Below are 25,372 nucleotides of genomic sequence, written 5' to 3' on the forward strand. Positions count from 1 at the left end.
TCGAGTTCCTATTACGTCGCCTTTCTGCGGTGAGCGCCCGTCAAGATCGATACACGACGTGACACATGAGGGCGAATGATTCGCGCCTAATGATCGCCACTCGATCGCCACTTCGAGCTTCCTTGCCTCGACAATTAATTCAGCCAGCCAGAGAAAGCCACCTCTTCGATCGGACTTACGCTTGAAATTATCTCGAGAGTCAATTAGCAAAGAGCGCGGCAGAGGGCGAGGGGGGAGGAGGGAAATTTCTCACGATTAAGATTAATTATTTATTGAAGGTACATCATACACATATACAAGGTAACGTTGAACCCGCGAAGCGAGGTTTCTTGTCGTCGGCGAGGCGACGATCGGCACTTCGGTCGGGTTACTTCGAACGGCGAGTCTTGGACAGCAAAGCGAGGAACGCCAGGAGGCGGAACGCCGCGATGAGCGAGAACAGGCAGATGATGTCTATCCAGAAATCGTCCACCTTGAAGTTGTAGGTCTGCAGAACCGTGCGCCCGGATCTCGGGCACGTCGTGTTGCTCCTGGTGCACTGAATGGTGTCGACCTCGGCCCACTGATTAATCAGCAGCGCCTCGTTGCCGTAACGGAACCAAGACAGGTAAGAGAACCACTCGAAGTAGGACGGCACGGATCTGTCGTGGACAAGAAAAGCTTCGCTCACCGAGCAGAAAATCGAACGAGTTTCTATCGATCGGCCTCTGCGCGAGATATGATACTCACGCTGTGTTGAGGAAGAAGCCACCGAAGAGCATGAATGGTATTATCACCGGGGGGCCGACGGAAAGGGCCATGGACACCCCGTTACTGATGCACGATATCAGGTAACCTGGGGAACGAGAAAGAGAGAGAGAGAGAGAGAAAGAAATAAAGCTAAAGATGGTTATTCAAAGGAGAGGAGAAAACGGGGGCTGGTGGACAGTCTCGATGTTACCGAAGGAAGTCGAGACGTTCGCCACGAGAGCCACTATGCCAGTGGCAATGAAGAAGTGCTTCATGTCCGGGTAGAGGCCGATCATCGGGTAAACGATGATGGTGAAGATCAACGGCACCGCCAGGAATATCGGCGCCTCCGCCAACGTCTTGCAGATGAAGTAGACGTCGGTGCGGTACATTCCGTTTCTGTGCTCGCGGAGGAATATCGGCAGTTCGGCGCAGAAGACCTACGTACAGAGCGCATAATTCGTGTACTCTCTCTTGTTAAATTGAAATCATGCATGAACGCGCGACTCGACTTGTAACTGCGAGCTGCCGCGCAAACTACTTCTAGCCCGTTCTCCTCGTTTTCGCCGTTAGAAGGAGAGACGCGCAATTCAATTCGCACGCGGTTTCTCTCTTCACTCCGCTCACGTTAATAACCGCGAAGACGTTCTGGAAGGTCATGTTGGTGAGGAAGATGAACAGGGCGCCGTTGATATTCATCACGCCGTCCTGGTCCATCCGTTGGCCGAAGTAGATGACGCCGATCAGCAGCGAAACCATCTGCGACATAAATGACAAAGGTTGTTGTCCCTCTCTCGTCTCCTCTCGCCCGCACTTGCGATTGTCGAAGGGTAACGCACGATCGTCTGTAAGAGGCGGACTTTGATGAGGATCGGTTCCTTGATCACCGACAGCCAAGATCGCCACAGAACCGCGCGGAATTGCTCGCACCAGGTCGCCTTGTAGGGCGAGCCGCTGGAACGCGGCTGCTTGAGCCCTCTGAGGGAGTCCTCGAAGTCGCCGTGGACTGCCTCTGCCTCGGAGGCGATCTTCATGCCGTAGTCGCTTGTCTGAAAGGCGTCGCACGTCGTCTTGATCGCGTGTCTGCAGGTCAATTCGCGTCCCGGTACGATCGCCAACGTTTGCACAAAGTAGTCCGCGGGGTTGTAGTTGCTGGGACAAGCCGCGCCGAGCCTGCGGACGATAGCGCGTGTGGCCACGATGAAACTTATAGTCTAATGAAGACTTTCTGAGGGCAAAATTACGTTTACGAGCTGTGACTCTCTTAGCTCTTCTTGCCCCCTCCCCCTTCCTGCGCATAATTGGAATCAAGTTCCTCGATTGAACTTACGTCTTGAAGAAGGAACAAGCTTGCGAGGAGGTACCCATGAAGGCGACCCTTCCCTCGGCCATCAGCAGAATCTTGTCGAAAAGAGCAAAGAGCTCGGACGACGGTTGATGAAGAGTGGCGATGATCGTCTTACCACGTGCTGTTGTAATCGTTCGATCATTAACTTCGGTCGTTCGAGGCCTCCGTCTCGAGAAAGCCTCCTCTGCGCTGGCACGTCATTCTTACTCACCCGCCAACGCCTTCAAGATGGAAACAACCTGATGAGCCATGAAGGAGTCCAAGCCTGACGTCGGCTCGTCGCAGAACATCAACGGAGGATCGGTCAGCACCTCAGAGGCGAAGGATAATCTCTTCATCTCTCCTCCCGAGAGACCTTTCACCTTGCCGGCTACGCCGATTATGGTGTTGCGACACTTGGACAGAGCCAACTGCTCTTCCAAGAAGCAGAGAACAGAATGAAGTATGACAGCACGCGTCAGGTGATACGATGATGGAGTTTTACCTCTTCAATGACCTCGTTGACTCGCTTGATCCTCTGATCGCGGGGTATTCGCCGGTCCATCTTCACCATCGCCTGGAACATCAGGTGCTCCACCACGGTGAGCGTGCCAATGAACAAATCGTCCTGCTGCACGTAAGCCATCATTGAGGTCAGCACATCCGGCGATACCCTTTGACCGTTGGCGGCCATCAGGCCAGTCGCGGACATCCCGCGCACTGAGCGGAAAGTCAGCGTGTTCAGCAGGGTGGTCTTGCCGGCGCCTGACGCACCCATGATGACGAGCAGCTCGCCGGGATTAGCCACCCCGCACACTGAAACGTATTTGCGCCGAAGACCAGTTCCGATCAGTACCAAAATCCGATCTCGAGATTCTTTCTTTCGTGTACATTTCTAATACGTCGTCGTGTGCAAAACACGAAGGAAGGATTCTAGCCTTGGGTGGAATCTTTCATCGTTAAACTCCGCCGAAAGGAAGAAAAGAAAAGAAGGTCCTTTCTTTTGCAGATTTGCGGGGGCGCATCGAGTCGGGAGAAGCTAGCGCAAACTGCTGAGTGACTTTCTACCACGTGAGTGTGCTCAAGGTTTCAAAAGTACAGTGAGGGAAGTTGCAATTTTTTCATCTATACCATCCTCCAGTATATGTCTCTGCGCGACAGGTTTCCTCGGCCTGAACGTCACCCGGTCCCAGATCCTGTCGCTGTTCGCGCTGACGTACACGTTCACGTCGCTCCACGTGTACGTGATCTTGTTGATGGCGATCTCATGGTTGAAATGCACGCCTGTCGGCACGTTTGAGATTGGCTTCAAGTTAAACGAGGCCTCCGGGCTTCCATCGTGCGACACATTTCTTTCGTTTTTTTCCTACAACAATCACAGACATATCTCCTGGATTCGCCCTTTTATTCGAGCACGTAATAGAAAAGATTTCAATACGACTGCTGTGAATAAAAGTGGCAGTAAGAATATGGCAGAAAGTATGGAATAATAACGAAAGGAAAACATTGCAAATGTATTCACTGAAGTATTTCTCCTTATATAACATTGAAGCGATTACTACACGTTGCTGGACAAGACAACCCTGTTAGAAGTAATCGGAGGGTTGAAACGAAGCCATGTCGCGGTCGCAGTCTCGTATACTGGATTTGCTTTAAGGAAAGTTTAAAAAGGAGAAGATATATGTGGCAGAGAGTAAAATATCCGAAGCGAAAAAAGTGCGCACAAAAATTATGCGCGCGCGCGTGTATGTGTGTGTGAACATGAAAAAACAGATTTCTTTCTCGTTAAAAATGACCTCAACTTCAATCTCGATTCACTTCGCGCAATGACACACGTACGAACGTGATCACCGCTTCTAATATTTCTACGTTTGGAAAAGCGCAGATTTCCTTTACCGCTCGATCTTTACACGTCGAAAAGGCACTGACTTCGCGACTCGACTGTCACAGGACTCGCGCTCCATTCATTCGTACTCACGAAAGAAATCGAATGATAAGTGACTCTCTGGATTTTATGAACAGACGACGTCTGTGGTGTTGTGGATATCAACGGCTCCGTCTCCTCGGCAGCCGTCATTGTACTCGAGGTAGCTTCACGTAGCTTCTCCTCCCGTCCGCTGGTCTTCGCGAGGTCTCCCGACAAACTCTCCCGCTTCCACAGCTGACCGCAGAGCGACAGATCGTCCGTAATTTCTAACAGCACATGCAGAAGGTGTTCTCTTCTCTCTCGTTTCTTGATATTCACCACCAACCCCCTCCAAACTCGATTGCGGTTGAATACAGATGTAATAAGCAAGAATTTCGAAATTGATTTTATTTACAACAGACACTGACCGAGAAATACAGACCTACGTATGCATTGTACAAAATTACATATTTCGATATCGTTGCGGGAAAAAGGAGAAAAAAAAAAGATAAAAATTATCCGACGTTAGGAAAGAAACGATGGCGAAAGCGGCGCGCGATTTTATTGCCCGATAGCGAAAAGTCACGTTCAATGAGATCGCACGAACAGCCGGGTGTCGTCCTCCACCTCGTACGACGACGTACAACGCGAGAACGCGCGCGAACGCCTATCTTGAAATGTGCGTGATGCGGTGCATAAACCACCGTGCCCATGATATATGTGCGTGCGTGTATATCGTGATACGTGTATGTATGTGTATGTGAGTGAGTGTGTGTGTGTGTGTGTGTGTCGCGACGTCCCTCTCTCCGTCGGTTCCCCGTTGACATTCGCAGCCCTATCCGTGCCGGTGGGGTCTGACGGATCTGCATCGTATAGAATCGAGCGCAAGACTCGAGATACAAAAATCCGCACGAGACTTTTCCCCCACGGGGATACATACGTGTGTGTACAGTATATATACGTATATATGTATAATATTATATATAAAGTTTTCGCGTCCTTTCACCGCGAAAACGCGAATTCCATTCCGTTCTCTTTCTTTCTTTCTTTTTTTTTTAACATACGAATGACGCAGTAAGAGGATGATATGAATGCAGCGTTGGCGCACAGTCTGCAACGTTGTTTACTTCTCCTATATAGTGCGTAATTAGAGATCATTGCCTTATCTTACACGTGAGCGCGCGTACGTTCGATCGAGAGTGTCGTTATTTTTCTTTTTCTCCCGCCTTCGTAAGCGCAAATTCCTCCGTTTCTTTCGCGCGCAGAACATATCGCTGATATATATATATATATATATATCATATACATACATATACATACATACATATATATATATATATCGTGGGCCCTACTAATAATTCGACTATCGCTAGTAATCGAAAAAATTGCATAGCACGCGCGATAACGACGATAGAAAATCACCCGACGTCACTAGCATGAAATGTTGTTCCTCTATTAAATAAGAAAATGAGCCTTCGTACATATACACATACACGTCATGTAAGAAAAATATTCTCGATTAAGGTAGGCATATCTATATACGAGTCGGTCATTAGTTTACAGGTGTTCGCACAATAATCGCGTTCGTTCGCAATGAGAGCAATTAGTAACGGTCACTTTGATCGAGGCCGCGCCAAGCCGATCGTGTTCTCGACACGGTGATACTTTTATCGAGGCAGGGCGGGGCGGAGGGGAGCGGGGGTGAAGGATGTCGCGACCACACGTGCAGTTTCGCGAGATAAATATTGCTTTGGATTATCACACTGTCATCGCTGATGGTGTGTGCGAAAAATCAAGCGTTATACATTACCCGCTACTGAAAGAACGATCGTCCAATTCCTCGTCGCCTAATACAAGTCATTAAATAACGTCGCGGCGCAGTCTGTTCGTCCACTCTACATCGTACACTCAACGAGTCGATCGGTCGGCAAACGTGATGTGTGACAAGAGTATCTACGGCGTAGGATACCAATTTAGGTCGGTTTCCTTTTTTTATTTCATCATTTGTACAAGCAACCTCCGTTCGAAGGGGGTGGTAAGATTCTCACGGCTTAACGATACTCCGCGCGTTCATCATTGCAGGTTCTCGAAGCGTTGGAAGATGTCTTAAGGCCGTGGCACACGCAAAAACTGTAAGCAGCAAGCAAATTGATGGATTACACAGTCGATTATTCTTCCTAAGTGATCGAAAGTGATCGAGCGCGCTTGGTAAGTCAGTCCGCTCGCTGCTTACGTTTCCGTGTGTGTCATTCGGGCGAATCGGTATCGTTCAACCTCAAGTGATCACGAAGGAGCAAGTTAACGAGACAATGACTGCGTGTCGACGGTGTGCCCTCCGAGCGCTGTCTTGAACCAAGCGAATTAAACGGTAAGATAATGCGCCGTGTCTTGTGGGAGACGATGATATGTACCGTACGTTCATCGTTAAGAAATGTAACTAACTGTGAACGTAGGCACCTAGACTGCTTTTGCCCCGTGGCTAAACAACTCCGAGGAAAGAAAAAGAAAGTAAGAGTACGAGTCTATCGCATGTATATTAGAGCTACTATTCTCTAGATCACCTCTCGATAGCACCGCAGACGCGACGTCCGCTGGACGCTAGTGACGTTCGCTTGCTTCTTTTTGTTTCTTTTCTTTATGCAGTCTTAATAGTATACTGGTTACGGCCGCCGGATTCACCCTTCGACGACGAAATAGTCGCAGCGAAAACGACGACGGCTTTTGTTCTATCGCAAATCGCCTCACGGCTATGTCGTGGCTCGCTTATTTACAGGCAAACTGCTCAACGTCTCATGAGCGTGCGTCTCGACATTGTAAGAATGCGACATGTTCGATACCCCGTCGTGACTGCAACTATGAGTACGTAGACCCTTAAATCGGAAATTAATCTATCGCATCTGTACGATTACGGAATTGGTGTTCACGTCGTCTTATTGTTCTTGGCCATGTTGTGCGACGCCCAGTTTAACGATGTTTTCCACGAGTTGCAGAGGGCCTCGTCGAACTTACTTCTAAAGTGCTTTTGTGCTTCATTCTCTGACATCTCCAGGACCTGCAAGGATACGAGGTATTCAGCATGAAAGCCGAATGTCTCGGTTGTTCGGCTTGAGAGAAGCGACACTTTCGTTATCGATCCTCTCGGCATAATGCGCTGCTACTTTTACAGCAATACGTACCAAAGTGTCCCTGAGATAATTCAGATCTTTCTCCGACGAGAGTTCAGGCAGTCCGGTGGATATCATCATGGCGAATAGAGACAGTATAAGTCCACCATGTTGCCGCAGGACGAGGAAGGCTTGCTCGCAGTGACTTTGAAATCTTTGAAATTCGACCGCGTGACCCTTTTTCGTCTGACCTTTATTTATGACGTGTACGAAGTCATTGGTTAGAACGAAGGGCACGCGCTCACGCCTGAATCCGAATTTCTCCTTGAAGTGGCCCAGGATATGACCGAAGTCGACGTGAAACAGTTGTCCAGTCTTTTTAACCATTATGTTGTCGGAATGCCTGTCGGCTATCCCGAGAACGTAGGTCGCCACGCTGTAGCCGGCGCAGCTCAGCGTGAACTCCTCGATAGCCTTGTTCAATGCCGCTTCCGAGTGATTGTGATCTTTCAGCCATGCCAATAGAGAGCCTCTCCTGAGCAGAGAATAAAAGAAGACGATGAGAACTTTGATCATATCGCTGACGCTCATGTAACGCGATATGCCATACCTGAAGGCCGCCGTCGCTGAGAACGTGCCCTTTTCTTTCTGAATGTTTGCGATCGTCTCCGCGTTCAACACCACTTCTATCATACCGACTCTGCTCTCCGTAGATATGCAACCGTACGGATTCATGCGTAAGTCCAAACCTTCCTTCTTCCACAGCTTGTCCATGATGCGTAGCATCTGGAGCGTCAGCATGTCCTGCCTCAGGTCGTCACCGTGCTTGAAAATTAAGTAGATATCGTCACCGAAGGGGTCGCTGTTCTCGAAGACTAACCAGAGCGGCCGCATCTTACTGTCCATTACTCTACACTTCTCAATTCTGAAAGTGATGATGAGAGAAAAGATCGACGTCACAAAAGAGACAAAGAGAGAGAAAAGGAAGAGACCGTCGGTCGACGAGAGAGAAAATGGTAAACTCACTTGATGCGATTCCACCTGAAGCTCGGGTCGAGGGGATTGAGGATGTCGGATAATGCTTCTTGGCAGTGTGGTTCCTGAATGAAATCTTGGAAACCCTGAAGAGCCGCCTTACGATCCTTCCTCTGCTTCGCTTGTTCCGAGGCGTTCCTCAACTTGTCCAGACATTTCATCTGTTTGAACAATGATCGCATGTGCTGTTGACTTCCTCTGCAGTACGCCTCTAATATGAGACCGAAACGGACGGACACTGCACCAACTTGCATCTCTGACCTGATTCAATTTCCGGAAGGATCCGGATGAGTAATGAGAGCGTAAGGAGCGTTAGAGAAATGAGAGAGAGGGATATCATGTAAAACGCACCCAGATTGTCGCAGGTAAACTAACCTGAGATGCCAGAATAGGAAATGTCCTATCCTCTGATTTTTGAGTGCACGTCTTAAAAGGAATTCCGTCAAGTCACACGCCAAGTAATTCTCATGCTTCAAGGCTTGAGCCAACTGCAACAGGTAAAGACTAAGATCGTCGTCAGTGACGTTATATAGACAGCCAACCGCGAAGTTCCTAACATTCTGATCAGCGTAAGCGTAGTCCAACAACTCCAGAGCTTTCTCCACTGGCAACGTCGGCCACTGTTGTATAAGCGCCATCGCCTCTGCGACCTCTCTGTAAAACGTCCAACGAGTTAGCTCAATTTATTGGTCACTTCGTATGAATCATTTCGTAAACTCATCTGGTTCAGCTGGTTCCTCTCACCTGTGATCGTTCCACTCCACGCATTGCAACAGCTTGGCTAAAAGCGTTGGGATCTCACGGAGACAATGATGTCTCAACGACCACATAATCTTTTTTTCCTGTTCGTGCAACTCATGCAGCGGATCTCTGTCGGCCAGTAATCTCAACTGTTCCAACTGTTGCTGACTGACGTCATCTTTATTCAATTCCTCTACGATTGAGCGCTCGTTGGACGATTCTCGCAGCTTTCGGGCGTATTCGACCATCTTCTCTAGCGTGGGATACAGTACGCACTTGTCTTTTCCGTAACTGTAACGGTAACAGCAACGATAACGGTAAATATATATATATATATATAGAGGACTCAATGTGAAGATATTACATGAGAGAGAAAGAGAGAGAGAGAGAGAGAGAGAGAGAGAGAGAGAGGGAGAGAGAGAGAGGGAGGGAGGGAGAGAGAGAGAGGGAGGGAGAGAGAGAGAGGGAGAGAGGGAGAGAGAGAGGGAGAGAGGGAGAGAGAGGGAGAGAGAGAGGGAGAGAGAGGAGAGAGAGAGAGAGGGAGAGAGAGAGAGAGAGAGAGAGAGAGAGAGAGAGAGAGAGAGAGAGAGAGAGAGAGGAGAGAGAGAGAGAGAGAGAGGAGAGAGAGAGAGAGAGAGAGAGGGAGAGGAGAGAGAGGAGGAGAGAGAGAGAGAGGAGAGAGAGAGAGAGAGAGAGAGAGAGAGAGAGAGAGAGAGAGAGAGAGAGAGAGAGAGAGAGAGAGAGAGAGAGAGTTGGCTTACTTTGGAAACGTCAGCATGAGAGCAGCTGCTCTGTCTATGTGCGGGTTGGAAACTACTGTCCCGAGTGGATGCAGCAAATCGTCGTTTTGCATATCCTCCGCGTATGTCCACGTATATAACGTCATCGCTCCAGTTTTCAACTGGCACTTGAAGTCGTATATTGTCGTGTTTGCCCAGCATAGAGGATTGATGAAAAATTCCTGCTTTGAATCCTTGACCAATTTTCTGCTCTTCAAACCTTTCGCAGTCTTGCTGATTTCGTACAATACGAAACACAATCGCGCCATCCGCGGTATGTCTCGTACTTTAATGTCGAATCTGAGAACTTCTTCCCACTCGCAACTGCCATCGGAGCTCACGACAATTTCTCTGGTTTTTTTACTTTCACAAAGAGACTTTCCACCGTGAAAAAGGCCGGCTTGCAGTCCGATCTACATGCAAGTGTGCGAAATTAGAAAGCAAAAACGAGAAACAAAAACCACGGCGAATATGATAGAAATCAATCTTATCTAAGACTTTACAAAAAATGCAATATACCTCTACAGTACGATGAGCGGCGTCACAGTTAAGTCGAGAAATTCCATTTACAGTGAAAAAGAAGGGATCGTCGATTTTCCACGCTGAGATATGCTTGCCCTTTTTGCGCAACGTAAGTGTAGAAAAAGACGGTCTCGTGCGCTGCAACGTGTCTGCATCTGGATTGTCGAAGACGTTCTCTTGGTCCACGGCTATGCTCTGTATGCTGAGCGTAACCAGCGTCGGTGTGATGTCTTTCGCTAGACAATCTTGAATATAACTAAACTGTATAAGCGGAAGTTCGCCGATCAAGTATTCCTCTTGTCCGCAAACTTTAAGCGTAAAGTCGTTGGGGTGTTCACCGCGAGTATTAAGAGTATTCGCCCTTTTGTTCAGGATCAGTCCGAGCAATTGATACGGTGTGGTGGTGTGCGGTATTTGAAAAGTGAACGCTGTCTGAAATGATAAATGCATTCATGAATATTGATGGAACTCATCGGTCAAATGTCTGTTTATGCATTAGAAATTGTTACATCTCTCTTACATCGGAATTTTCGAATTTGATCGTGACGAGAACGATATTCCCGTCCTTTAAATGACTCTCGATATTCTTAGGTACAGCAGGCGTCGGTGCTATCCTCGACGGAAATTGATAATGCACTTTCTCCACCCAAGATTTCTTCTGTCTATCTAAAGCCATCTCGTCTCCCAAGAGACGCATTTTCCATCTGAAGTCATTGACTTCAGAATTCTTTAAGGCAGCGAATTCGTGCAAGCCTTTGCCGATCAAGAGGCCAATTTGCGAATCTAAATTCCTATCGCTCTTTATACCCTCACGTTCTATAACTTTTAATATCGCACAAAAGGGCCTTATATCACAGAGACGTCTTGTTTCATCGCGCAATTCTTCTACCTCCGCATTCGAATTGATGCATGAGAACACATACGATGGTGCATCTTTCAATGTCCCATGGAGGGGATATTTACTAGCCTCCTCCCAGAGTTCCTGTCAAGTGTTACTAAATTTGTATCTTTGTCCAAGCACATATATTAAAGGAATGAATCATAAAAAGAATCTTTTAGTATCAAAGAAAGAATTACTGTTGAATACATCAATATATCAATGAAACAAACTTATCAAGTACTGCATACTATGACAAGTGTTTACCTCCTTAATCTCTGTCACAGTACTATTGCGATTGATTTCTACTGGTATGACAACACCATTTGGCATCAGGAACGTAAGCTCCACCACTGCAGGCTCTGGCTTCTCCGACCAGAAGTTGTAGGTGTATGCGCTCGGTATATGCACCATGATGAATAACAATCGGTATACTCTCCGTCAGGCACACAAATAACGCACGTACAGCACGATCACCAGCGTTAATCTATCTTACATTATAAAGAAGAAATAAGAAACGTTATCAAAAATGTCTCCTGGCTCGTCTGTGTCTCTTGGTAAACCTGCGATTCATTTTTCCCGTTCGCAGCGAAAGGACATACGAAAGGATGATAACGTAACGTCGAAGAATTCGGTTAGGTAGGTAGGTGGATGTAAGTAGGCGCGTGCAGATACGTAATATCACTATTTACTCCGTTGTGACACAAATGTTTCGGGTTGACGTTCAGTCTCACGTTACGCGCGTCGTTTCGCAATTACGACGCGTCTCAACTGGAGCATCTTTTAAAATACAACCAACGCCTCGTGCATTTACGTGCTAACGTACAAATAGCCATTATCGTATACACGTAATAATCAGTAATAACAAAATACACGGATCCACCATTATTTGTTTCGAGTTTATCCAGTAGGAGCAGCAGCAGCAGTAGCAGTAGTATTGTGAATGAAACTTAAGAAGCTCCTGTTTCTATTCGTCACTTTGAAACAGCAATAGGCCAGTGTTAAAACCGTCTTAAGTTCACTTTCAGATACTCCGTAGCCAATGATATTATTTGTACAGCATCTGAAGATGAACTTGAAACGGGCTTAGATACAAGATCCGATTATGAATATCAGCCTTAATTCTTGCTTATCCGTCCGATTTGTCGTTGAATCGTACTACGATTTGTCAGTGGCCAAACATCTGTAAAACATCGCGTAAATGAGATATATATTTGTTCCTTTTCTAAATTATAAGTGTCCTACTTTGGCCGCAAAATGGATATCGGAGAATTGTTATCGTATAAAGTATGTGTCAAAGTAAATTATTCTTCAATCATGATTAGAAATTTGTATTATGCTCAAAGTGGTATATAATATTATTTAATTAATCTCACTTTTTCATGTTGTATTTTTATAGGAACGTCATTTTTTTCTCCTCATTTGCTATGTTTGATTAGTAGCAAATGACTAAAATTTCAAAGTTCTATAATCATGATTTTTACAGCCTCCAAATACACCAAAACGACCAGCAGCAGGAGAGGAGGATGATGAAGATGAATGGGAAAGTGCTAAGAAACCAAAAAGAGTAATAAAAACACCGTATCACGCACGTCAACGACAGATCAAAGAACATATTGAGGTAGGAACACCCAGAGACAGTGAACCTGCCACACCTGTTAGAACTGTAGTACCTTCGTCAACACCAGACGTAGTAGAGCCACAATTAACTGAGAAAGAGAAGGAAGATATCTTAAAATATGTAGAAACTGAAGCTCCTGAAGTTGAAGCATTAGATGAGGCTACACTCAAACGTATGATCCTTTTATTTGAAAAGAGAGCTCTCAGAAACCAGGAAATGAGAGTCAAGTTTCCAGATCAACCAGAGAAGTATCTAGATATACTGTATAGATATACTGAAACTGATATTCTCAGATTAAAATCTTAATGTACAATCTCATTTTCTTTGAATGTTTACAGGTTTATGGAATCTGAAGTTGAACTGCATGAAACTCTCCAAGAACTTCATATTATAGCGGCCAATCCAGATCTGTATCAACTAATGGTAGAATTAGGTGCTGTACCTTCTCTGCTTGAATTATTATCTCATGAAAATACAGACATAGCTGTTGGTGTGGTAGATCTTCTTCAAGAACTGACTGATGTTGATATATTACATGAGAGTCAAGAAGGTGCGGATACTCTCATTGATGCTTTATTGGAACAGCAAGTTTGTGCTCTTTTGGTGCAGAACCTTGAGAGACTCGATGAAATGGTAAAAGAAGAGAGTGACGGTGTTTATAATACACTTGGTAATTAATATACACATGACTTGATACACACGTGAATATCATTTATCACTTTATTCTTATAAATGATATAATAATATGATATATTTTATTAAAATAACTTGACGATGATATTGATTTTTTATAGCTATTTTCGAAAACCTCCTCGAATTTAGACCAGATTTGTGCACGGACGCAGGCAAACAAGGTCTAATGCAATGGTTACTACGTCGAATTAAGACAAAAACACCATTTGATGCAAATAAACTGTATGCCAGTGAACTATTGTCTATACTTTTACAGCATACACCAGAAAATAGACTTCTTCTTGGCGACTTGGATGGAATTGACGTTTTGTTGCAACAATTAGCTGTACGTACATATACCCTCTTATAAACTTGTAAATTTCTATATAGGATTTTACCGATTTTAAACATCTCAAAATCGATTGTTTGCAGTATTATAAAAGGCACGACCCGCAAACTGCCGAGGAACAGGAAATGATGGAAAATTTATTTAACGTTTTGTGCTCGAGTTTAATGGCCACTGTAAATCGCGACAGGTTTCTGCGTGGCGAAGGTCTTCAACTCATGAATTTAATGTTACGAGAAAAAAAAATGTCGCGAAATGGATCTCTAAAGGTAAGCTTATACACGGTATGCGTGATAATTGATTTAGATAATTTATGATTAATTTCAGGTATTAGATTATGCTATGAACGGTCCAGATGGAAAAGACAATTGCAGTAAATTTGTAGATATTCTCGGATTGCGAACTATATTTCCGCTATTTATGAAAACACCAACAAAAAACAGGAAAAAAATGCTTACTGCAGAAGAGCACGAAGGTATTTAAATAAATTGTAGAATATAGGAATTGTGGAATATCAAACTAGATGATTATATTAATGAAGTAATAATTTTAGAACACGTAGTTTCGATCATAGCAAGCATGTTGAGAAACTGCAAAGGTCAACAGCGTCAAAGACTACTTAGTAAATTTACAGAAAATGATTACGAGAAAGTCGATCGATTGATGGAATTACATTTTAAATATCTTGAAAAAGTAGAGGAAGTAGAAAAGAACGGAAAGGTAAATAAATGGTCAAAAAACTCTTATTTAAAAAAAAAATTTAGGAAGATCTCTATTCTTTCTTATATACTTCTATTACAGGAGGACGAAGATGAAGAGGAATCCTACTTGAGAAGATTAGATGGCGGATTATTCATATTGCAATTAGTAGATTATGTACTTCTAGAGGCTTGCACTGGTTGTCCACCTGCTGTTAAGCAACGAGTAACGAGAATTTTAGCACAGAGACGAGCGTCTCTTAAAACAATTCGACATATTATGAGAGGTAGATTAAATATATTTATTTTTTGAGTCCTTATTAAAATAATATATTTATCGATATATATACATAATGTTTCTTAGAATACGCCGGTAACTTGGGAGATGCTGGTGACACAGAATGGAAAGAGGCAGAACAACAACACATCTTACAATTAATCGACAAATTTTGATATGTATTTTTTATGTCGTACGATATGTCGAAATATACTATTATAAGTTATCTGATAAGATTTATTGACTTTATATTATTATAGTAATATGTATGATATAATAAAAAACATTTTACTGGAAGTTTTAATTTACAAAAGAGAATTAGCAAAATAAAAATTCTCACTTCGAAACTTTTTTTTCAACGGACAGGTTCGAATCACCCGAGAGAGATTCAAACCGATTCGTTACAAATTTGTGTTCTACTCGAAATGTGTTCGAATCTGAGGTCTATTCTTTTTCGAAGAACTTTTGAACTAGTGTGCGAGATTTCCATAAAAGTAATGTATTATACTTTTTATAAAATGAACAACCTCACCCACTTCGGTAAAGTATACGAATGTTAGAATGTTAAGGTTTCTATGCTTAAATAAAGATACTCAATTTTATATGCTTAGCACAGAAATATATATATAAAAATACAATTCCCTTCCTTACTCTTACATCAATCTACATGATAGTCGGCTACAGTCTGTAAAATAAGAGTGTGTCCAGGTTACGGATGTATAGAAAAATTTATTTTTAATGATTTTTAAGTATATGGATTTGTTGTATTCCATGAGAAGAAAAATGCTATACCATTAATAATGAGTCCAGTTACCACCGGCATTGATAATTGCCTGGCATCTTCGAGGCATACTTTCCACTAAGTTGACTGCGTATTCGTTTGGTAAAAACCTCCAAATGAGACGAATTTCTCGTGTCAGCTGCTTCAAAGTGCACACTCTTTTTCCTCGAAGCTTATGCTTGAGATATGCCCACACATCTTCAATGGGATTTGCATCTGGCGACTGCGATGGCCGATCAAGTGTGACGATGCCAGACTGCTCTTTCCACTTGGTGCAAAGCTTGCTCCGGTGTTTTGGGTCGTTGTCTTCCTGTAAGATCCAGTCCTCGTTTTTGTTTATGAAGCATCGTTCAGCAGTCGGCAACAAACACTTCTCATAAATTTTAAGCATTTTCGGAGCATTTAAATTGTATGTAAACAGATGTAATGCTCCAAAACCCGTGTTTCGAAAAGCAGCCCCAAAGATGAACTTTTACAGGGTGTTTAACAGTCCTTTGTATTAATCTATTGGTCAAGGTTGACCAGGAACGTCGGATGGCAGTATATCCTCAAACAGAAGCTTCGTCCGTAAAGATCACGTTGCTCCAATCTCGGTCCAAATTCTCCTTTACCTAAGCGAGTCTTTTCGTCACATGTTTCTTGCCTAACAGTGGTTTCTTCATTGTGCTTCGATTTTTGAGATTATGCGCAAGGAGATAGGTTCGAATAGTTGTATGTGATACTTCTATACCCTTCTGTTTTAATTTTGCTGCTCCTTGTCGCAATGTTAAGGTCGGGTTCCGCTTAAACAAATTCACAATTTCTTTTTCCATATTCGGCGTCACTTTGCCTATCGAGCCACGTTCTGGCAAGTCATCGACATTTTTGATTTTCTTATATTGCTGAACCCACTTAGCGACGAACGATTTTGACTTTCCCATGTATTTAGCAGCTACTGCATATGACATGTTTGGTCCTTTGGGGTGGGAACAAAGGAACACAGCCTCGTAGCGCGATGCGTATGCGGCACTCATGGCGGTTAATGTGTTTCTCAGGTTAGAGTTCGACGCCAACTGAATCTTTTGTGACAAAGCATTCACGACAAAGATTTCATCTATCGGCTCACAAAAAAACTAGGACGATATTTAAAGCCAACTACCATTTATGCCGTACACGCTCTTACTTTACAGACTGTATAATACTAACTCGACTATTTCGACTCTCTATCTCTCACGATTTCTACCGAGCTCTCGTTAATATCCTTCGGCGACTATTTTATAGTCCCCTCCTTGATGGATGCGCTTGTGCGTAAAGCCCTAAACACAATGCCAAGCAACAGGCAATAAGAATAAAAATAGACCAATCACAATCGACTATTACAAGAATAATCTATTGTGATTGGTCTATTTTTATTCTTATTGCCTGTTGCCTGGCATTGTGTTCAGGGCTTCAGTATTCCGTTTCAGTGGCTCCACACGGACCTGGCTGGTGCCGGCATCTAACGTCCGTTTCTTACAAGTGCAAGTTAAAATAAAAGAAAATATCTATTTCACTCCAAGTTATTGCACTAGTTCAATTCTTCGAAAAAGAACATTTTAAAACGAACAAATCTATCGTCCGTTCCTAATCCGTTTACGACCGTCGTGAAATTAGCAGACAAATTGAAGATTTTCTAATTTTTTTTTGTATCATTTGGGAATTATTTAGGGAAGTTTAGGAACATAGTCTCATAGTTTGGGAAATAATAGTTTATTAGTAATTAATAAAAATTAATTAAGCGTTAAGTTAGCAGACATAATAAAAGAAAAATGTTTTTTAATTTTTAATTAACGTAAAATTATTTGCGAAACACGTCTGTAATGTTTTTAACGTTTGGGAAATAATAAGTTTTTATAATAATCGAAAACAAAGATTACATGTGGTACATTTCCGAAGATGGATGGAAATGCACAAATCAGAACGCAATATTTTCATCCAGCAAGCAATCCAGCACACAAACAAGCACCGTTCTAAAAGCCTGGAAAAATATATAGTGTTGCAGCGACACTTAAGCCCCTTGCACAATGCCCGGCAACAGGCAATAAGAATAAAAATAGACCAATCACAATAGATTATTCTTGTAATAATCGATTGTGATTGGTCTATTTTTATTCTTATTGCTTGTTGCCTGGCATTGTGCAAGGGGCTTTTCTTACCAAATATCAGGTGTAGTAAAAAGAAATCCATTATTTTTGCATGAAATTGAAGGCTTTAATTACCATAGTTAGAATGATCCGATTTAGGTCAAATATGCGCCATTTTGTTCGATAACTTGTTGCCATTTTGAAGGTAATTTCATTATGCCTCTCTCATAGAAGCCCTCGTCCCTATTGGCAAAAAATTGAGACAGTCGATTTTCACAAGCCTCTCTTGAAGCAAATTTTTCACCAGCAAAATTGTTCGCCATGGACAGGAACAGATGGTAATCACTTGGTGCCAGGTCCGGACTATAAGGTGGATGCATAAGAACCTCCCAACCAAGTTCCCGGAGCTTCTGGCGAGTCACTATCGATGTGTGTGGCCTGACGTTGTCCTGATGGAACACAATTCCTCTCCTATTGGCCAAAGCTGGCCGCTTCTGGGCGATTGCTTCCTTCAGACGGTCCAATTGTTGACAGTACAGTTCCGAGTTAAGAGTTTTGCCGTAGGGGAGCAGCTCATAGTAGATAATTCCCTGCCAATCCCACCAAACACACAGCAAAACCTTCCTGGCCGTCAATCCTGGCTTGGCCACCGTTTCCACCGGCTCACCGTGATTCGATTGTTTTCGCTTGACGTTGTCGTAAGTGATCCACTTTTCATCACCAGTGACCAACCGCTTCAGAAATGGGTCGATTTTGTTGCGATTCAGCAGCGATTCGCAGATGGAAATTCGGTCCATGAGGTTTTTTTGCATTAACTCGTGTGGCACCCATACATCGAGCTTCTTTTTGTATCCAGCCTTATTCAAATGGTTCCAAACGGTTTTTTGTGCAATCTTTAGCTCTTGGGCAATCGAAACAGTGCTTACATGACGGTCGGACTCGACAATGTCCATGATTTTATCGATATTTTCGACAATTGGCCTTTCAGTGCGTGGTGCATCTTTGACATCGAAATTACCGGAACGGAATCGACGAAACCAAAATTGCGCGTGATTGGCTGTTACAGTATCAGGACCATAAATACTATTCACATTTTCAGCCGCCTGGCTTGCGTTTTCGCCTTTATCGAAGAAAAACTGTAAAATATTGCGTATTTTCTCTTTGCTAGTGTCCATCTTTGACGCGCGCTCAAACAAAACTGAGTCAACTAATCACAAAACTGTCAGAAAAGTTTTTTTAGTACGAAATCTTTAGGGTTTTTGTGTCCTCTTGCTCTCTCGCCGATTGCAAGTGGAGGGTAGGTTCCTAAATTAACCTAGGCGTTCTTCTTCTTTGGTCTCTTTATTGCGCACGTGCCTGCCAGTTGCAGAGCACGTGAATCACAGGTACGGCTTATGTGCCTCGAAGATACAAAAGACAATTTTTACGCTCGCACGACATACGAGTCACAGCGGGACTCGTATGTATGTGTGTGTGGGCCGAACGGAGCCGATGCTCCTGCTTGCTCTCGCACACTCGCGACCGCGTGTAAGAATCGCGGTGTCACACACGACAATGGAAGAATGATCAAGCTATGAACTAGCGATCGTATATCCGTGAGCTCTGTGAGCGCTTCCAACGGTTACTAAATCGTTGCTCTTTTTCCCTGCACGAGTGACACTTGCGCGCGCTCTATAGCGCCGCACGGAAAACGGATGCATGCGCTTTGGGGAGCTCAAAGTCCCCACAAATCTCATCTTTCTAACGCCATCTAGTGGAATCCGATCGGACTTATACAACGCGGATACAGATAACTAAAGCCATCTATTGGAAAAATAATGGATTTCTTTTTACTACACCTGATATATCAACATTTGTATCCTATACATGTAAAATTTGTTAAATTTATGAATATAAACATTACATTTGATGTTATCGTGAATTAAAAATCAACTAGCTAAATCTGTTGATAAGCATAAAATATATGTACTAGTCAAAATATACAAAACAATGAATACTTGCATGATAAGACACAGGGAGAAATAACCTATTCGATCCATTCTTATATGCACAGCTTAAATATTTAATGTCAAAAAAGACTTTCTTTTTAAGGTGAAGATAAGCATTCTTAGGTAAGTAATTAAATATTTGGTTGAACGTTAAAGCCAGCGGCACACGGTGCTGGTTTTCGTGCTGAATTGCTTGCTGGATGAAAATATTGTGTTCTGATTGGTACATTTCTGAAGATGGATGGAAATACACCAATCAGAATGCAGTATTTTCATCCAGGAAGCAATCTAGCACGAAAACCAGCACGTGTGCCGCTAGCTTTATCTTTGTTTTCAATTATTATAAAAACGTATTATTTCCCAAACGTTAAAAATATTACAGACGTGTTTCCTAAATAATTTTACGTTAATTAAAAATTAAAAAACATTTTTCTTTTATTATGTCTGCTAACTTAATGCTTAATTAATTTTTATTAATTACTAATAAACTATTATTTCCCAAACTATGAGACTATGTTCCTAAACTTCCCTAAATGATTCCCAAATGATACAAAAAAAAAATTAGAAAATCTTCAATTTGTCTGCTAACTCACGACGGTCCGTTTACGTTTCCTCACCATTTCCACCACGCCGCGCATGTGTGTAAAGCGCTCTCGTCTCACAACTTTTCGAAACGAACCTCAAACATTTCACTGCACATACTTTTAGGAATAGGATCTTTCTTTCGAGTACTATGATGTCTAATTTTTTGCTTGGATTATAAAAATATTTAATTTTTTGTATAACTTTTTGTAAAACTTTCTGTAAAATTTTTGTAAAACAGATAAAATGGATAATACAGAAGACGCAGAAATAAAATCTGAAATTGGACAAATTCAAAACTATCAAGAGATATCAACTATGAAGCATCAACTACTAAACAATATTCTTAAAGAAGTATATTTGATTTTATAGATTAATTTGTATATTTCTACTGCCTTTGTTTGCATTATTCTGTTGCATCATGTATTTACATTATAATAACCAAAAGTTAATATATATTGCAGAAAATTGAACAGAATAAGAAAGAAATAAAAACATGGACTGAATTCAAGAACAGACATAAGAAGGTAATAGAAGGCCTTCAAGAATTTCCATTGTCTGTTTCGGAGAATTGCATGGTACCGATCAGCAGGCTAGCATTCATGAAAGGAAAATTGATTCATACCAATGAAGTTTTAGCTTGTCTAGGAGATGGCTACTTTGTAAAATATAGTGCATCACAAGCGATTGCATTATGCAACAGAAGAATATCATGTATAAATAATATACATATATAAATATATATTGTCAATAGTTTTATATTAAATATTACAACTATACATGTTTATATTTTAGTTGCTGAAGATATATTGAAACGTTTAGAAGATGAGAGAAATTTATATGAGACAAGACAAATTTTATTGACAGAAGAACTCTTTGATGAGCAGGATAAGAAAGATGTCTTTGAACATTGGGATGAGGACAAACTTGATGAATGGAGAAGTAAAAGAATATATATTCTCTCAGTGCAAATACCTTTTTTAGCAAAATAAGATACTAAAATTGCGGTTATTTATAGTACAACATAGACAGCGTGAGAAGGAATATCGTCAGAAATTGGTAAAATTGAAAGAAAAAGAAGAGACTAGAGAGAGCATACGTACTGAAGAAGATCTTTTTAAAAGACTTGATGAGCTGGAATTGGAAGAGGAACTAGAAGATGAAATGAACAGGTTATTTATTTTTGTATCTATTTTCACTAACAGTTAAAATTGTAATTTATTTGTAATTTTAATGTTAAAATATGTTTCTAGATTGGAAGAGGAAAGAAGAAGATTTTATGGTGATGATTTAGAAGAAGGCGAAGTTTATGATGAGTCTGAGAAGGACGAAGATTCTTCTGATTTTGAACAAATTATAGTAGATATGCTTCAAGAGCAGCCTGAAAAATATAAATATATTCAAGCTGATAAAGTCACGAATGATATATCAGACGTATCGAGCTCTAGTGACACAACTCAGAATGAAACACTTAATATAAATATAAACAGGAGCATATATACTGGAGAAGATCTTTTTAAAAGACTTGATAAGCTGGAATTGGAAGAGGGACTAGAAGATAAAACAAACAGGTTATTTATTTTAGTATCTATTTTTACTAACAGTTAAAATTGTAATTTGTAATTTTAATGCTAAATATGTTTCTAGTTTGGAAGAGGAAAGAAGAAGATTTTATGGTGATGATTTAGAAAAAGGCAAAGTTTGTGATGAGTCTGAGAAGGAAGACGATTCGTTTGATTCTGAACAAATTAAAATATATATGCTCCAAGAGCAGCCTGAAAAATACAAATATATTCAAGCTAATAAAGTCACGAATGATACGTCAGACGTACCGAGCTCTAGTGACACGACTCAGGATGAAACACTTAATATAAATTCTGCAGAAAACGAACAATCCAATCACATTGTAAATTTTATTCAAGAGGAACCAAAGGAAAATTCCTCGACTGAATCGGGAGATATATCTGAAACCGCAAATGTAGAACAAAAGAAAAGAGTTTCTTTTGTGGAACCGTGCGATCAAGATAATGTAGATGATGAATCATCAATATTTGAGGTACTCAGTTCTGTGGAACAAGATAACAGTTATAGTGATGAAAACGATGATGTTGACAAAATTGAGTTTTCACATTCGTCCCATACCCCGAATATATCTGAATCAAGTAATACAGAAATTCAGAGTCCAGCAGACATTTATAAAATATTTAGCACACCTATAAAGCCTATTTTAAAGAGATCTCCGAATGATATGTTACCTAATCAAATAGTGCCTCCTTTACAAGAAGACAGCAGTACAGATACAGATAACGAATGTTATAGTATCAAACCTTCTGCATATAGTTCTGTGAGTACAAATGATGATATCAATGTAATATATTATGCTAATAAATGATTGTGTACAACCATTACTGAAATACATTTTGTAGGTAATCAAAGATATTCAGGAGAGTAAAGCGACTACAACTTTAAACAATATAGTAGAAAAGAAAAACAATAGAAAAGTAATGAGCAGATTTAAAATGGAACGAGTTGGAAATGTACAATAATATATGTACATTTATCTATTGTAAATTATACTAAATAACGCTTCAATAAATATATCCTAAGACTTTTTAACTATATAATTCAGTTGCATGAACCTCATTTGATAACAAAACAGAATATCAAATAATTTAATAAAATGATATTTAATCTATAACAAGTCTATAACAACAGTATTTTTAATGTAGAAATTAGAATTTAACAATTAAATATATCTATGATCTCGGAAAATGTGAATCTGATTTCAATAAAATGAGAAACTCGTTAGGATTGGAACTAGTTAACAAAATACGCATTATTTACAATATAGTTAACAATGAAAATTTCTTTAATTATCATTTATTCCTGCAACTTCCGTATAACGGACAATCCATTTATTTATTGGACAGGGTACAAGGAGAGTATGGTGATAAGTGAAAATAATAATTACAGTCTAATGTAACATTAATTCTATGTTGAAATCAGTACACTATCTCATTCATAAGTATATTATATAGGCGCCTTCTCGACCAGCTTAAACCAGTGGCCACATTCACAGCGACGCGGTGGGCCTTGATGCAGCCACATCCAGTTAACATGCAGCGCGTCCTCGTCGCAAATACAACCCATTATACGACTCTCAAATGAGCTGTAAACTATGTTGGGATTCTCCTTCGTGCTATGTGGTCTTCGCTTTATACTCATGTTATAGGGATCCTACAAAGTTTAATAAGAAATATCTTGTCTTGCTTTAACAAAAGTTAAGTGAAGCTATTGGTGCTTTCTTATCGATACTTTTTAAAATAACACCAACTTAAAATATACAAATTATATAAACTTAGAAATTAAAATAAAAACACATTGTTCACATAATATTGCTTTCTTATCCTTGATACTTAAAATCTTATCGACTTCATTATAAGAAATTATTATAGCTAATAATCTCTTATAATGCCATATATAATATGGTCCAAAAGTACAAGTACGTTGCAATATGTTAATGTGAATTATGTCATTAACACATTACAGGTGTATCTCCTTGCAAACGAATTCTTCGACTAATAAGACAAACGGAAAACGAGCCACTTACATCGTTGCCGGCTAAACGGGCGAGCATCTCCTTCTTCTCCAAACCAGTGGCATGATCCAACGGATCGGCAACTGTCAAGCAGAAAGAGATACTTGTATGACAGGTATTTTTTCTGTTAGCCAAGACGTCGACTGTGGCCTGCAGTCAAAATCAGCAAGACCAATGGAAAATATTACGTAATAGGACTATGCAAAATCATTGAAAGCAGACGAGAAATGGACATGATACTGTTTACGAAAAGTATTTACATTGTTTCTCATAACACACGAGACTGTAGGAAATCGGTCGTCGACATGTTTGGAGCACAGTACGGGCGCACAACCATGCCATTTTTCACGCTGCAGAATCGAGTATCACACACCGTGTCTCTACCCTCTCTGCCTGACTGGGTTAAGTCGACTTGGTTATTATTAGTCATGGAGGGCGCAACGCGTAGATCGACAAATCTCCGAAAGTTCACTGCAATGAATCAAAGTGTGATATATTTTCTCAATGAAAAGTGAATTATTTTACTGATATCTTTTAATTCGACTAATTCTTATAAATAAATTCAACAATTGAAGTTTCATTGTTTCTTCATTTCCAAAAAGTAGACAGAATTCTATTGGTTGTAAGCTTCGATAAAAATAATGATAAGATGATACGAAAAGCGATTTATGTCTTACAGTTTTTAATTTTAAGTTATATTATCAAATACAATTAATTCTTTTATGTAGTTACGTAAGAATAAATCAACTTTTCATCAAATGCCAAGATTTCTTGTGAAGTTTGTCAAAGTTAAAATCTTCAAGTTTCAAAATGCTTTTCGAACCATTTCATTATCATTACTTTTGCTAGAGTTACGGCTCGTTGAATTTTGTCTATTTTCCACTATCAAGAAAAATATATTATTTTTTATCTTGTAAATTTAATTCAATTAGTATTTAATTCAATATGTATATATTGAATCGCTCCATTTAGGAATAAAAAGATGTTAAATCGCAAAAACTTGAAAATGAAAAGACGTTTAACCACTTTTTCAGTTGTTATCTGAAAAATAGAAGGTCATTTTACCAGCCGTTGAGTTGTACTACTTCGTCAATTCATTATGGATGGTGGTGTCTCGTAACGCATTTCCGAAGATGGATGGAAATGCACCAATCAGAACGCAGTATTTTCATCCAGCAAGCAATACAGCACGAAAATAAGCACCGTGTGCCGCTGGCTTTATTCTCTTTTCCTCTCTCTAAATATATTTTTATTTTAATTTTTATTATATCATATAGAATACGATTCTTTAAATGTTATAAATGCTTTGAGCGACGTATAATAGCAGAGAGAAATCTGAGAGCGGCCAACACTGCATTTTCTGCGACACCGACTTCCCGCACTGGGAAAGGTCGCCATCTACATTTATTTTGAGAGGGGAACTACGATGCTACATTCACTTTCAAGTCTCGGTGGTAAAATCTGTGGTGGAAGTCCGTGTTACATCCACTTTCAGGTGGTTTATGTCCGTGCTGCAACCACAGTTGCCATCTCTATGCCAGACTATGCCCGGAGGTCTAAAAAGAGCGTGGGTAGGGGAGGGGGGAGGAGCAGGAAAAATAAAAGTATATATTAAATATTAAATCTTCGAATACATGTTCCCGTATCAAAGTCTCCTCTGTAATAAACAATTTGACAGGTCTGGAGA

The 25,372-nt window shown here is 41.1% G+C and overlaps 5 protein-coding genes across 8 annotated transcripts; 2 read left to right on the forward strand and 3 right to left on the reverse strand.

Annotated features, from left to right (window-relative positions):
• Nucleotides 1-277: 277 nt before the first annotated feature.
• Nucleotides 278-4,349, reverse strand: LOC105189234 (protein white). Its single transcript, XM_011151199.2, has 10 exons — nucleotides 4,035-4,349; nucleotides 3,188-3,422; nucleotides 2,562-2,872; nucleotides 2,289-2,487; nucleotides 2,060-2,198; nucleotides 1,569-1,902; nucleotides 1,357-1,488; nucleotides 941-1,169; nucleotides 730-835; nucleotides 278-641 (listed from the first exon to the last, which is right to left on the reverse strand). The coding sequence occupies exons 1-10, from the start codon at nucleotides 4,131-4,133 to the stop codon at nucleotides 368-370; spliced, it is 2,058 nt and encodes a 685-aa protein (XP_011149501.1). The 5' UTR covers nucleotides 4,134-4,349; the 3' UTR covers nucleotides 278-367.
• A 386-nt stretch (nucleotides 4,350-4,735) lies between these two features.
• Nucleotides 4,736-11,909, reverse strand: Pi3K92E (phosphatidylinositol 3-kinase 92E). Its single transcript, XM_011151201.3, has 10 exons — nucleotides 11,288-11,909; nucleotides 10,664-11,125; nucleotides 10,141-10,575; nucleotides 9,604-10,034; nucleotides 8,846-9,133; nucleotides 8,477-8,755; nucleotides 8,093-8,362; nucleotides 7,677-7,991; nucleotides 7,139-7,601; nucleotides 4,736-7,014 (listed from the first exon to the last, which is right to left on the reverse strand). Exons 1-10 carry the CDS (start codon nucleotides 11,432-11,434, stop codon nucleotides 6,883-6,885), a joined length of 3,222 nt encoding a protein of 1,073 aa, XP_011149503.1. The 5' UTR covers nucleotides 11,435-11,909; the 3' UTR covers nucleotides 4,736-6,882.
• A 250-nt stretch (nucleotides 11,910-12,159) lies between these two features.
• Nucleotides 12,160-14,868, forward strand: LOC105189238 (beta-catenin-like protein 1). 3 transcript variants are annotated; one of them, XM_025299530.1, is made up of 10 exons: nucleotides 12,162-12,307; nucleotides 12,507-12,641; nucleotides 12,837-12,889; nucleotides 12,980-13,311; nucleotides 13,436-13,659; nucleotides 13,746-13,928; nucleotides 13,987-14,134; nucleotides 14,213-14,379; nucleotides 14,461-14,644; nucleotides 14,722-14,868. In XM_025299530.1, exons 1-10 carry the CDS (start codon nucleotides 12,278-12,280, stop codon nucleotides 14,808-14,810), a joined length of 1,545 nt encoding a protein of 514 aa, XP_025155315.1. In that variant the 5' UTR covers nucleotides 12,162-12,277; the 3' UTR covers nucleotides 14,811-14,868. The 3 variants fall into 3 exon arrangements, with proteins under 3 accessions (XP_025155314.1, XP_011149504.1, XP_025155315.1); XM_011151202.3 differs by having other exon boundaries at nucleotides 12,161-12,307; nucleotides 12,507-12,889; XM_025299529.1 differs by having other exon boundaries at nucleotides 12,160-12,307; nucleotides 12,507-12,889; nucleotides 14,213-14,644.
• A 5,237-nt stretch (nucleotides 14,869-20,105) lies between these two features.
• uri (unconventional prefoldin RPB5 interactor) lies at nucleotides 20,106-22,703 on the forward strand. 2 transcript variants are annotated; one of them, XM_011151203.3, is made up of 8 exons: nucleotides 20,106-20,233; nucleotides 20,329-20,441; nucleotides 20,552-20,801; nucleotides 20,883-21,029; nucleotides 21,106-21,259; nucleotides 21,341-21,658; nucleotides 21,735-22,431; nucleotides 22,514-22,703. In XM_011151203.3, the coding sequence occupies exons 2-8, from the start codon at nucleotides 20,334-20,336 to the stop codon at nucleotides 22,631-22,633; spliced, it is 1,794 nt and encodes a 597-aa protein (XP_011149505.1). In that variant the 5' UTR covers nucleotides 20,106-20,233; nucleotides 20,329-20,333; the 3' UTR covers nucleotides 22,634-22,703. The 2 variants fall into 2 exon arrangements, with proteins under 2 accessions (XP_011149505.1, XP_019699794.1); XM_019844235.2 differs by lacking the exon at nucleotides 20,106-20,233 and having other exon boundaries at nucleotides 20,287-20,441.
• Nucleotides 22,704-22,987: 284 nt separating this feature from the next.
• Nucleotides 22,988-24,151, reverse strand: LOC105189240 (cytochrome c oxidase subunit 5B, mitochondrial). The gene is made up of 3 exons (XM_011151204.3): nucleotides 23,946-24,151; nucleotides 23,698-23,768; nucleotides 22,988-23,324 (listed from the first exon to the last, which is right to left on the reverse strand). The coding sequence occupies exons 1-3, from the start codon at nucleotides 24,025-24,027 to the stop codon at nucleotides 23,118-23,120; spliced, it is 360 nt and encodes a 119-aa protein (XP_011149506.1). The 5' UTR covers nucleotides 24,028-24,151; the 3' UTR covers nucleotides 22,988-23,117.
• Between the last annotated feature and the right edge of the window lie 1,221 nt (nucleotides 24,152-25,372).

This window comes from Harpegnathos saltator, unplaced genomic scaffold, assembly GCF_003227715.2.
Source record: "Harpegnathos saltator strain DR-91 unplaced genomic scaffold, Hsal_v8.6 scaffold283, whole genome shotgun sequence".
Classification (NCBI taxonomy): domain Eukaryota; kingdom Metazoa; phylum Arthropoda; class Insecta; order Hymenoptera; family Formicidae; genus Harpegnathos; species Harpegnathos saltator.